Genomic DNA, 14,405 nt, shown 5'->3' on the forward strand with positions numbered 1-14,405 from the left:
TATAGTTTTATGCAATAAGGCTATTTATATTTTGTACTCAGTTGCCAGATTAGCCATTGCCATAGTATCAATTCTGTAATAGCTGCAGTCAGGGATATTGTTATTAATAATATTTTAATAAATTGTACAAATAAAGGCAACAGTAGTATAGCACTGTTCAAAAGTCATAAATAAATTGAGAGAAAACAAATCCAAGTTACAAACTGAAACAGAGGGAAACACATCAACTATAAAAGGAAAACAACGAATGAACAAAAACACTGAAGTGCAACAAAAAACAAACGAAAATGCAGCACACACAGATAGGAAAGGAACTATGAGATAACAATTGTCAATAACCTGACATGGTACAGGACATTTTAAGAAAAAATGGTGGGTTGAACCTGGTTTTGTGACTAGCCAAAGCTACCACTTTTATGGCAACAATACTTGACATAAGTGCAAGAACATTCAGGACAAATAATTACACAAATAAACAATACAATACATGCTAACCACAGAATAAAAACGAACATGTAAAACAAACTAGGACAACAGAACCACAAACTGTCAGTCACACGACTGGATCAACGCCACGAAAGTGTTGTCACAAGTAAATTTCTAAACATTGGATATATAATCAAGATAAGGTTTGTAACTATGTTATTTGAAGTATTTTATGACAATTACAAGAATATTGATTTATAGAATTGTGTTATTAATTAGATAATTAATTTTATTATCTAGCACTGAGATAAATTTTCGATGTTCACAAAATAAATTATGTTTTAATTTCAGATTATTTACGTTAATATCAACACACAAAGAAGAGTTTAGTAAAGTAGTAGTTTATGTTGTAGCTGATTATGTTGATCATGTTCATCAACACACATTGTTACCAATGGTCAAGGTAAAATTCTCACAATGATTCAGTAAATGTATAATCTACTGGTTCATCTGAAATTTTTGTTTATGATGAAGTATTAATTTCTTAATTAAAAAGATAATACATGATTCATGTATAAAATAAATAGAATAAAAGTTTTATAGATTTATATTGAATTTTCTGCAACATAGAACAGTAATATTTGTACGTAATAATTAAAATTTCCCATAGTATTTTTTTTTTAAATTGTTGAAGGATTCTTGCATTCTTCCAGTATATAAAAATCAATGACTTAAAGAAGATGATATTTTCATTTTATAAACTTTTTTCCAGAAAGCACTGGTTTCAGCAATATACAAACTTTTGGATATCAGTGACAAGCATGTACTAGCTCAGCTCCATACAGTACTGAACCAGGGAGTCAAGGAGGTGTTTAAAGGACTCTATAGTGACTATTCAAACTTCTATAAGTATACTGGACGAGTGTAGGACTTTATAGTGACTATTTAAACTTCTATAAGTATACTGGACGAGTGTAGGACTTTATAGTGACTATTCAAACTTCTATAAGTATACTGGGCGAGTGTTATACACAAGAACATGATGTATGATTGCATTATATTGAAATGTACATTTGTTATTGTACTCAATAAATAACATACTGGTTTACTGTACCTTGTGTTGAATTTAATATTAATCATCAAAGTAAGCTTGAAAAAATGAAGACTGTCGTAGAACAAGGGTTACACATGATAAAGATATAAAAGTACAAGTATAAGTGTTGAAGTTAATCATTGTAAGTCTGTAACTATGTTACAATCAATTGTGTTAAATTGTCTTTTTTCTCTTGTCACTTGTGTGTTTTTCTTCAACATTTTCTTTCCAGTTCTTGTCAATATCAAACTTACTTAGATCAAAGTTAATTATAAGTTGTATCCAGCTGTGCTCAGCAGAGCAATTTATTGGTTATTATCTTGAATATGATTATAGATAAACTGTAAACAGCAATAATGTACAGAAAAGTAAGATCTACAAATAATTCAACATGATCAAAATGGTCAATTGACCCCGAAAGGAGTTATAACCCTTTTTATTTTACAAAATATTTTCCTCTGAAACTACTGGGCCAAGTTCGTTATAGGTAGAGATAATTGTAAGCAGCAATAATTTTCAGTAAAGTAAGATCTACATACAAATCACCATAACCAAAGTGTCCTTTGTTTAATATAGACATATACTAAGGTGAGCGACACAGGCTTTTTAGAGCGATTAGTTCATTAATCTGTCCGGGTAGCTTCATCAGTTCTTTTTGTAAAGAATTTTACTTGACCGCTTGAGTGTTTCTGAACTTTTTTGAATTTTGGATCTTCAGTGCTCTATAACTTTGAAAATGCCTGTACCAAGTCAGGAATATGATAGTTCTTGTCCATTCGTTTAATGTGTTTTGTCATTTGATTATGTACTTTCCAATTGGATTTTCCTCCGAGTTCAGTATGTTTGTGATTTTACTAGGTACGACCGTCAGTCAACAGTCGTACACTTACAAATACGTTCTTCTTTCTAAACTACAGAGATGATTTCAAACTTTACCTGAATGCTTCATATGAATCAGTTACAAGGTTTGATCCACCATTTCCTACTCAAGGAAATCCCTGAACTCAGTTTGAAATATGACAGTTTTTTTCTGTTTGATGTGTTTGAGCGTTGGATTTTGCCATTTAATAAGGAACAATCCGTTTTGAATTTTCCTTTGAGTTTTTGTACATCCAGGAATCTGATAAACCAACAAAACATGCCCTCTTTTCTAAAAATTGACTAAGGGTATACTGGTACACTACAGTTTAAGGCATATGTATCAAAATCTAACAAAAGTAACGGCTTTATATAATCAGCAGGGTTACAGGAGTTTTTGTCATTAAACAAGTTTAATTATATATAGATAAGTCTAATCTGTAAACAACAAACCAGGTTAGACATATAATGGTTTACTTCTATAATTCTGACTTGGATGGAGAGTTGTCACATTAGCACTCATACCATATCTTCCTATTTCTAGAAATACAATATTAAATTTTGAATGAAGAAGGACATCTTTGCATAAAAACCTTTTGTTTTTCGTTTATTTGTTTCTGTAAAAAAATTAATTTGTGTATTGGTTTTTGTATATAGATTTTATGTTCATATTTAAGATCAAATCCACTTTTCATATTAGCCGACACAATATGGAATATAGGCGTATAATGTCTACTTTTTTTATTCGATTAAAAAGGATATGTTAGTACAAGTTATGCTAGACAAAGTGATGCCCCCGCAGTCCACTCTGAAGTACTGTAAATGTAACAAAGTCACTGTAGGACTTTCTTTCATATATTATTGTTTCTGGGAAACACAACTGATGCCCTCGCAGATGCAAAGTGTTATGTAAAATAACTATAACACTTAACCGTTCATGCCCCAAAAATAGCAAATATTAATATAAAATAACAATACCCTGACCACATGCACACCACCGATATATGTACAAACAGCCAACAATGTTTAACTTCCTATCATTCAAACTGTTGGCAGATCTTTCTGGAAACGCTCCTCTTATGCAAGTTAATACTCCAAAAATGACAAATTTCAATTACTATCAAAAAAGCAAATATCAATATAAAAATCTAATCCCTGACCACAGACACACCAGCAATATATGAACAAACAGCAAGCAAAGTGAAAACTTTCCAGCATCCGAACTGTTGAAGGAGTAATTAGGAAACGCTCTTCTTGTGCAAGTAAATACTCCGAAAAAGTTCAACTATCTCTAAAAAGAGGATTGAAACTGTAGTAGGAGTTATGCGGAATAACTATTCACACATGATGTGCGGAATAACTATTCACGCATGATGGGACAAACGGACGGAAAAACGGACAGACAGACGGACAGGGGTAAAACAATATGCCCACAACTTTTAGTTGTGGTTGCAAAAAAAAACTTGCATATCAACTATCACAGCTTCAGCATGAAACCAAAAGGTGTATTCTCTACAATTGTCAATGCTTGTTCATTTAGGACAACTTTTAATAGAAAAGTCATTACAGTTCATTTAGCAAAGCACACTTATTATCAGTGCATACAAGAAAATACAATTTTTAGCTATGCACCATACAAAGTACAATTCTTATCAGTACATCATACAAAGTACAATTGTTATCAGTACATCATACAAAGTACAATTAGTATCAGTACATCATACAAAGTACAATTGTTATCAGTACATCATACAAAGTACAATTAGTATCAGTACATCATACAAAGTACAATTCTTATCAGTACATCATACAAAGTACAATTAGTATCAGTACATCATACAAAGTACAATTAGTATCAGTACATCATACAAAGTACAATTCTTATCAGTACATCACACAAAGTACAATTCTTATCTGTTTCTTTGGTCTCTTGTGGAGAGTTGTCTCACCGGCAATCATACCCATCTCCCTTTTTTATATTATCTGTACGTAATACAGTACAATCATTATAGGTACATCATACAAAGTACAATTCTGATTAATACATCACATAAAGTACAATTAGCAGTACATCAAACCAAGTATAATTCTTATCAGTTCTTTACACAAAAAGAAATCATGTAAAATAAGAATAAAATTATAATTAATAGTATTAGATATTAAATATTATTAGAAACTATAATGATATCTAAGATAATAAAAAAAACCTGAAAAATTACTAACTTAGGGACAGCAACCCAGCAAAGGGTTGTCGGATTCATCTGAAAATCTCAGGGCAGATAATTATAGATCTAATGAACGATTTTGCCACATGTCAAACTTGCTCTAAATGCTTCAGTTTGAGAGATATAAACCAAAAACTTTACACCAATGTTCTATTTTTAGCATTGTCGGCCATGTTTGCTTAAATTTGTCTCAGTAGTTTCAGAGGAGAAGGATTTTGTAAATGTTAACAGACTACGATGGACGACGGACGGCAACTGATGAGAAAAGCTCACTTAACCTTTCAGGTCAGGTGAGTTAAAAAAACCATTTCTATCAGAACATAACTCGAAATGCAATTCCTATCAGTGCATCATATTGCGATATAGTCTTTCTGTTTGAATGGTTTAACATTTTGGTGGTCTTTTATAGCCTGCTGTTCGGTGTGAGCCAAGACTCCATGTTGAAGGCCGTATAGTGACCTATAATGGTTTGATTTTCAAATTGTGACTTGGACGGAGAGTTGTCTAATTGGTACTAAAACCATATCATCTTTTATCTATCTAAATAATTTTAATCAGTACATCGCACCTATTGTTAAAAGAACCCTTTTTCGATCCTATAGAAACTACACATGTTTGGACGTAGAGTGACATATATGTTATATTGACATCTGTTGGGTATAGGACACGTTGCGAATGTAACATATATAGTAGATTGGAGAGTATCAAAGCCAGGAATATCATAATACTCCTCTGTGTATGTTTCATCTAGAAGATCATTTTGAATTTCACCAAGTTTCTGCCTTGTCGATTACCAATAAAACCGAAAGACTCATTTTGTTTAAAACAAATACACCGAGGATGTTTGATTTCATCCTCTTCACTAAGTAGTACTTTGCTATTCTGCCCATCTTTTGATATTACTATTATTTTATTACAATCCTTTTCTGCTACAATAATGTTACCATAAGTATCTTTACAAAGTCCCCATGGTCCTTCTAAATCCTGTGTATATTGCCAGATCTGTTTACCTGATCCATCCACACAGTGCACTGCTTTGCCAAGATAGTCACCACAGATAATTCTGTCATTACATTTGATAAAGAATTGCAGGTTTGATTTACTCTGAACTTGTATTGACTTCAGTGTATTTCCATCCAAGTCTATAATACGGATTTGTTTACCACCAACACCTACAGCAAGAGAATTATTGGAGAAAGATAAACCATAGCATTCTGTGTCTAATGTGAGAACTCTTGTTACTGTTTCCATCTCAATGTTGAAAATTTTAATGGCTTTCTCATAAGGATAGGTTATGGCTATAGTGTTCTGATTGATCTGTATAACACCCCATGGTTCTCCTGGTATTTGTAAATTCTTCTGAGATTTGCCATCATAAGTAAGTAGCTTAAGTTGACCTAACCATTCTGCTACTATAAATCTTCCATCCATCAGACAAATCATGTCAGTAATCTCCTTATCCATATAAATCCCTGCTTGATATTCGATAATCATTGTCATGTTGTTTATGTTGTATTGTTCTCGCGATTCTACTTGTGCTTCCCGCCTCACACTTGTTTCTCTATTCATGTCTGTTTCTGTCTTATCAATTGTTACTTCTCCCAGGGATTCTAATGATGTTAACTTGATTAAAATGTTTTCAATTTTATCATTTTGCTTCATTTTGATGTTAACAGTTTTTGTCCTGTCATCATCCTCCAGATCGTCAACATATCGTTGACATTTATGTACCTGCTGTTCAAGCTGGTGTACGACTAGAAATGATTGAAGTTTTGTAGTATGTGTTTCGTGTCTACGTAAATGTTCTTGTATTTTTTGTAATTTTGTCTTTTCCTCTTTGACTTCAGAAATGAAATCTGCAGCTGTTGATTTTTCCTGATCCCAGAGTTTGTCTGTTTCTTGACATAATTTTTTCTCAAGGTGATCTAAGTGTTTATTTATTTTGTCCCTAATTTTTTGGATTGATTTCTTAATGTCATCACATTGTTGTTCTTCAGCTTTTATGTTTTTTGATTTATTATTTACCATTTTGTCCAAAAGATGTAAGATGGAGTTGATATCTTTATCTACTGATGCTTTGGATTTTTCTACCTTGGTTTTCTCTACAACACTTGCTAAACTTTTTATTTCCGCACATTTTGAATGATTTGTGGAAATACATTTATCACAACAAGGCATTAAATGACTAGGACAGTACATATTGAACAGTCGACCATGTTTGTCACATTCTGTTTTGACAGCTTGAATGGAGGAATTATAACTTGTGATATCAATAGTTTTATGATCACGTGTTCCTTTGGATCTTTTGTGATGACCAGAACATATTGAACATAATCCTTCATCACAGTTGTAACACCAGATGTCAGCTTTAGTGTTTATTTTTCCTTCTTGACAAGGTCCACATGGTATAGGATTACTGGAGGCCATGACCTAAATATAAAATGTAAGTTTGTTAGCATAATTGAAAAAGTCTACATGTTATGGGTTGATTGGATGATAACTACTTGAAAATACTTAAAAAGTAAGTTAGTAAGCCTAATGGAGAAAATCGATATGGTATAGGTTACCCATTTGTTTGATCTGTTTGAGCTTTTGCTTTTGTCATTTGGTTTTGGAGTTCAGTATTCTTATTGTTTTACTTCTTACTATACAGTTATGGCCTCAGCATGACTAAGAAATAGTTAATGAAACACGATGGAAGTTTTCTTTTGAATTTGAAAGGAAAATATACCTATAAGCTATTAGTAGATATTGGTTTTTTTATTTCTTCTTCCTCCTTACTGTAAAGGTTTAAAGGTTATCTTAATATTTGTAAAAAAATATATTTCATTAGATTTTCTAAAACTTTCTCGTTATTTTTTTCTCTCTAAGAAATTACAAAACATAATTATCTAGTTTTATTTAGCTTCAGTATATATCTAGAATTTATGTTGTACAAAAAAATATTTGAAAATTTCCCAATTTTAAGAAAAATCCTTTCAATAGTCCCTAATACCCCTACAACCATTATTTTATTATTTCATAGTTGGAAATGATAAGATTGTACATGCTCGTTAGTTGATCAACCTTTGCATTTGATAGGGCAGTATATCTGAAGTAGTGAATGAACACATTGGCTGTGCATTATACAGATAATAGCATAGTAAAAAAAGAAATTTTGCCATTGAAATGAAAAAATGTTTTACTTAGGTTGAGGTCCTGTCTATTATTGACACTCCCCCCCCTTAAACCAACATACATAAAAAACTTAAAAATCATTTTAATGTTTTAAGAAGGCCTTTTTTCAAAAATTATATGCTTGTTTGATTTGTTTTTGTTTATTAATCCATTGCAGATGATGGTAATCAACATAAATGTATTTGTATCTGAAATACAATATTAACTTCTGTCATATAATATTTTGGCTTCTTCAATTAGAAAAAAAAACCAATACGCATTTTTTTATGGCCCCGCCGTGCTGAAAAGGCATTAAGTTTTACCCTTGTGCGTCTGTAAGTCCGTTCGAATGTCCGTACGTCCCAAAATTTTGTTTCTCCATTCTCTTACTTAAGTTTGCCTCCACCAAATGTTATGAAACTTATACATAAAACTTATAACCAAAAAAACACAAATCAAGTTTGAAGTTTGTTGGCGTCACTTTTACAGTTTTAAAGTTATCCTTAATTTTTGTTTCCGTTCTCTAACTTTAGTTTGCCTCGACCAAATATTATGAAACATAAACACAATGCTTATTTATACCACAAAACACAGATCAAGTTTGAATTTCGATGACGGTCACTTTTACAATGTTTGAGTTTATTTCCCTTTTTAACAGTATATGCAAGCAGGGGCATCACATTCCCCATTCATTTCTTTATTAAAATTATGGTTTGAAGTTATCTGTAGATCACATAATAGTGGTTAAATGCTCAGAAAAAAACCAGAAAGTAGGTTCATACATACTGGTACTTATTGTTGAAATGATTGAAAGTCTCTAATATGCCACTGGTGAGAAATAAGTTTGGATACATTTCTTTCATTTAGATTTTGTCATGTTGTAAAGACAGATGTCTGTTGTTTATAGCAGTATAACTGTAGATGTCTATGTCATTTGACTGATGTCTCATTGACATATACCAGCATGTCCTTTTTTCTTATAACAATGAGGGGTCTCAGTGGAAGTATGGTCTAACTAGTATAACTACTTTATCAGTTACACTTCAACACTGCAGTTGTTCTTTCGAATCTCCCACATGGAAGGTGCTCTGAACTTCAATCTTTAGGATCATCAGTTTTCAATTTAAACTTGACAAAGAATGTCAGTTTTCCTAACAAAGGTCGATTGAATCATATTAGATATTGATGACTAAGATTAAGCAGGACCATGTTTTGATTATATAAACAGATAAAAGCTGATAGATTTGATCTTGTTTTACATGTATTGTCGCTATTTTACGAAATTTTCTTTTTGATCTTACTGACTGAAATAAAAAAACAGTCGAGTGATATAAAAAAAATTGTCGCAAGAAACTTAGTGTGCACGTGCCATTGTCAATGAAATTAACAACGTCGTCATCAATAAAACATTGATCAACAAATTGTCATTGTTTATCTCAACTCGATTGCTTTTCTCACTTTCAAGGTACCGTCTGAAGCGAGAAAATCAAACTCATTGAGCTGATCTACAATACTATACAATTATATATGTAATCTTGAAAATTCAATAGGAACAAAATAAAATAAGATAAAGCTATGAAGTGAACAATCTTTACAAAAACCCAATTATGTACACAAAAGAAGTAAATGCAGGTGGTTGTACAATATGTCTAGTTTTAATTCCCCCAATTTCTTAAAAATGAAAAAGGTTTTCAAAGGTCTGCAATCGACACCGAATACCAAACAATTTTAAAACAATTGTTAAAAGAATAATTTAAGATCTTTCACCTTGAAACTTTCATTTGTTGATAGTGCATTCCTGTTTAAAAAGTCACTGTTGGTCCATGGGTCCTTTTTTTGTGATGATTGTTAAAAACCTTTTAATGTATTTAAATTAGTGTATAAATATAAATACTTATGGTTTGTTGGTTTGCTGGAAGTCGCCCCTGATTGAAATTTCTTAAGGTCAAATACTTCCTAACATTTCACAAAAGAGACAAAAAGAGACTATTGCTTTACCATGCTTCAGTTTGAAGTTATAATGAATACAACTTAAAATCAAACATTTCAGGTGAAATAACTTCTGGTTGTCATAGTTTTACTTTAGGCTAAATGAACCATAACTTCATCTCAATAACTTTAGTATTTTACACTAGTCATGTTGTATCTACCTTTATTAGTTTCATGGGAGACGCTTTCATCCAAATGGTGCAGTTGAAATCATCCCTTCGTAAATTTTACGGACGCCATCACGAGTTCGTTGACTGTTATGGAATAACCGTTTCACAAATGATATCGGATAGGTTCCTTATGTCTTAACTACAATACCCTTCCTTTTCCACGCATTTGACCTATCGAATTAGACTATTTACCGGATTTGTGATAACATAAGCAACACAACGGGTGTCACGTGTAGAGCAGGATATGCTTACCCTTCCGGAGCACCTGAGATCACCCCAGTTTTTGGTGGGGTTCGTGTTGGTCAGTATTTAGTTTTCAATGTTTTGTCTTTTGTACTATTACTTGTCTGTTTGTTTTAATTTTTTGCCTCGGTTTTGTCAGTTTATTGTCAATCTATGAGTTTTACTGTCCCTCTGGTATCTTTCGTCCTTCTTCTTTTATAAAACGGTCAAAATCTTATTTTTGTTTCATTTCTGGATGATACTTTCAGTATAGTACTACGCGAGCAAATCAGTTTTAATTTCGTCAAATTGTTATTTATCAGAAACTAATGGTCTAGTTCTATTTTGATGATTTTTACAATTACTAATCAACTGTTATGCCACTAACTTACATCAAATAATTTCCTTTTTACTCAGGCAGGGGATGCGGCGGTTGCGTGTTGTTATAAGTAATACCAGTAGTCACAATTCTAACAGACCTTATAAGTGCTTATTTGACTGCAAAGGGAGTTTCTTAAGAACACATCGAATCCCCTGGATTGCCAGGTTTCTATGCCTCATACAAAATTGTGTCAGCCAGGCCCTTGTTAACTAGTGAGGTGTCTAGTTATACAGAACAAAAACAGTCTTTACAATTAGCCACAGGTACAGCTGCCAGCCTATAGCTATGCATATAAGATAAATAAGGGCCAATAGAATCTAAAAAAAATCCCCCAAAATTAGCATAGGGCCTTTGGCTGCAATAGTATCCCGAAATCCGACTCAAACCAATAAACCAAATCATGCCAAATTAGCGCAAATGATTAATGTGCCCAGATTGATCTTGGATTATGTTAACATTATTTAATAATATAAAGATCATTTATCCCATCTAAATGCAATACAATTGTCTGACGTAATTATTAAGGGGAGTATAGGTATGTCAATGATTGATAAAAAAATAAGTTTTTCTTCCTTTCAACTTAAAACTTTGTCACATCCACTTATGTCAAAATTTATTCCTAATTTTGGACAATGTTTGAATGCAACAAAAGTTTTCTGAAATATCTTTTAAAGAGCTAAAATAGATGTTGTCCCATATAATAGGTTGCAAAAATGTGAAAAGGCCATTTGTCTCATTCAACATACGTCCAGGTGAGCTATGTAGAAAGTAAAATCACAAAAATACTGAACTCAGAGGGAAATCTAATCGAAAAGTCCATAATCACATGGCAAAATCATATGAGAAAAAACATCAAAAAACGAATGGACAAGAACTGTCATATTCCTGACTATGTAGGCTATTTTTATTCTTATTTGAATTAAACAAACACAAAATAAGATGACAAAAATACCCTGAATCACTAGTTTATGTTAGAATCCCTTAGTAATCCTTGACTTCTACAAGTTACTTTAACTTTGACACATACCTCTTAGTTAAAAGTTACCTCCTCTTTTTGATTTTTTGACAATGGAAATCACTTTCTTTACCGTTTTCTAAAATGTCATCCTACCAGGAAGTTGATAAGAACATGTTTACTCCTGATTCAGGTTGTCATTAAATATTTAAATCACATTGGTTATAGATGACCTATATGACAGAATAGCATGATGTACTGATAATGACCTTTTAAAGGATTCAAATTTTATGTTTGGAGAAACGTATTTTTATTATATGTTATTAATAAGTACATGAATGTTTTGGTAGGAAAAAAGTTTTGGAATATCTTAATTTTCTTTGAAAAAACAATCGTTTTGTTTAGTTTTGGAATATCATCTTTTTATACAAGTAACATACAAAGAATGTATCTTTCTGCATATTTGTTCATCCTTAAAGTGGCACTAGCTGTCAAATTCATGGTTCCCGATTTGACTCAAATTCTCATATTTGATTTATAACAATGTAAAACATTTATCCAAACTATCAAAAGTCTAAAATAAACAGTTTACAGAGCATGGGGTAAATAATATGTAGGTTCGTTTCGTGTGTGTTTTAGTCCAGACGCCATCGAATTAACTATCGATTTGACCTCAGATGACCATATAAACCCTTTAAACATAAATAAAGATATGAATAGATTAAACCAACACGTGTAATTAGATTTTTATAGGTCTGTTTGATTTGATTTTATAGATTAATAATATATTTTTAATGCATTTATTGTGTAGCAGCCAATGAATGTTGTTGATATATTCGATGGAAGGGAGTGCAGGGGAGTGGAATGATGGTTATTAACTAACTTGCTTGAATTAAGGAAAAACTCAGTTTCTTCAGATAATTGTGCTTTTTAGAAATGAAACGAATGAATAGATTGGTTTTGAAAAGCTATCTGACATATCTAATATGTTTATGTTTGCTTTATATTTGCAACACATTTTAAACATCTTTAGTTTAGTATTTTTGTGATTTTCTTTTGTCCGTTACCCTTTTATGTATAATAAAAAAAAAAACCATATACATTTTAAGTTGTTCATGTAATACTGAATATGATTTTGCAATGGAGATTTAAAGATGAAGTGCATATTTCTGTTCTTTCAATTATAAAGATAATACATGTATATAATGAATGATTAGTATTTAGTTTTATCATAACAAGTAACAGTTCGTATAGATAGTAAAAGAAAAAGATGTGATCCTTAAATTTTGTGTTCGTAAAAAAGGCGAAGACTCGGTTTTCTATTATGAAATATTTACATACATGCCAGTGTTATCAAATTCCATAAGTATTTATATTTGCCATATTTCAGCATTTGAGATTTTCAAACTGTTCCCTTTGTTCTGAAGGTAGTGCAGCAAGCAACTGTATTTTCATTTTGTTTTCGTTTTTGCTAAGTTTGTTTTAACGGACTCGGACATTTGCGAACCTTAATAAAATCATTAATGATTATGTCCATGTTTATGTGCGACAAGGTGGGAACTTTCATATGTTTTGTGAAAATTGTAGCGTTTGATATTAACCCATTATATTTCTTTTATATATTGGATAAACCTCTTCTCCTTTTGTATATAAAATTAGGCCGTTGTTTTTGTTTTTTTGTTTTGGTTGTTTTACACAAGTTATTTTTGGTCCCTTTATGGCTTACTTTTCAGCATTGAACCTATGATTGCTTGCTTAAGTAGACTGTGCCTTGGATGGAAAGATGTCTCATTTGGCACCCATACCTCATCTTCTTATTTCTATATACAAAGCACGTTTGAGAAAAACTTAATAGGTAATATGGCACGCAGAGGATTTAAACAATTGGAGATATTGCACATACGTCAATTTGACAGCTACGGAACGATAAAAACACACCTGAGATAAAATTAGCAACCGACGGACTTTATCGATGAATGAAACTATACAAAATAAGTTAAGGTTACCCGTCCGGAGCACCTGAGATATTCCTAGTTTTTGGTGGGGTTCGTGTTGCTTATTCTTTAGTTTTCTGTGTTGTGTCATGTGTACTATTGTTTGTCTGTTAGTCTTTTTCATTTTGTAACCATGGTGTTGTCAGTTTATTTTCGAATTATTTTTTATAACACTTATTTTATAGCATACTAAATATTATGATATTTTCTTACTTTAAGTTTAGGTCCTGATTAAAAGTTTACTCATCAAGTATAGAAAGAAGTGTTTCAGTGCCAGTTTTTCGTGTTTTTTCGAGGCAGAAAAGGTTTTGGGAATGACATTATATATACAGGTTTAAAAGAGCTCAATTCATTTTCATACTGGACAGTCGTCACATCATCTGAAATTTCACTGTTTCACGTCGTGAAAATATTGCACAGGTACAATACATAATTGAAAAAACCTGTTCAACTTCTTTTACAAGGCCAAAAAGAAAGTCGAATAGTGAAGAAGCCCGTAAACAAATATATTTTACAATATTCATATACGTAAACAAAAAAAACCCATTTATTTTGAGAATCACAGACACTATATTAGTTGACAGTTTTTCCACTAATTCCACGTGTTTTCAAGTGGTAGTATACTCGTAGTAGCCCACAATGCATTGTAGGTCATTGAATCTATTGGTCAGTTTTTCAAGGCCACATTAGTCTTGTGTTTGGAAAATTACTATGCTAATATATTCTGACGTCAGTAAATCTAGAGTTCTCGACCTTTTGAAGAGGATTGATGACCAAAATTCCTAAAAGTGTTGCCAAATACATCTAAGGTAATCTATTCCTGAGGTAGAAAAGCCTTAGTATTTCAAAAATAAAAATTTTAGGTAAACAGTTAATTTATAAATATGACCATATCAATGATTCCTCATGTCAGCACAGAAGTGGTGACTACTGGG

At 31.8% G+C, this 14,405-nt stretch overlaps 1 protein-coding gene across 1 annotated transcript in view; it reads left to right on the plus strand.

Annotated features, from left to right (window-relative positions):
* The window catches only part of LOC143058820 (unhealthy ribosome biogenesis protein 2 homolog), a 37,824-nt gene extending 36,285 nt beyond the window's left edge, over positions 1-1,539 (plus strand). The window contains exon 3 of the mRNA XM_076232292.1: positions 1,199-1,539. Within this exon, the coding sequence (XP_076088407.1) occupies positions 1,199-1,354 (156 nt within the window). The 3' untranslated portion in view covers positions 1,355-1,539. The remainder of the gene's footprint in view (positions 1-1,198) is intronic.
* Positions 1,540-14,405: the final 12,866 nt, after the last annotated feature.

This window comes from Mytilus galloprovincialis, chromosome 1 (assembly GCF_965363235.1).
Source record: "Mytilus galloprovincialis chromosome 1, xbMytGall1.hap1.1, whole genome shotgun sequence".
Lineage (NCBI taxonomy): Eukaryota > Metazoa > Mollusca > Bivalvia > Mytilida > Mytilidae > Mytilus > Mytilus galloprovincialis.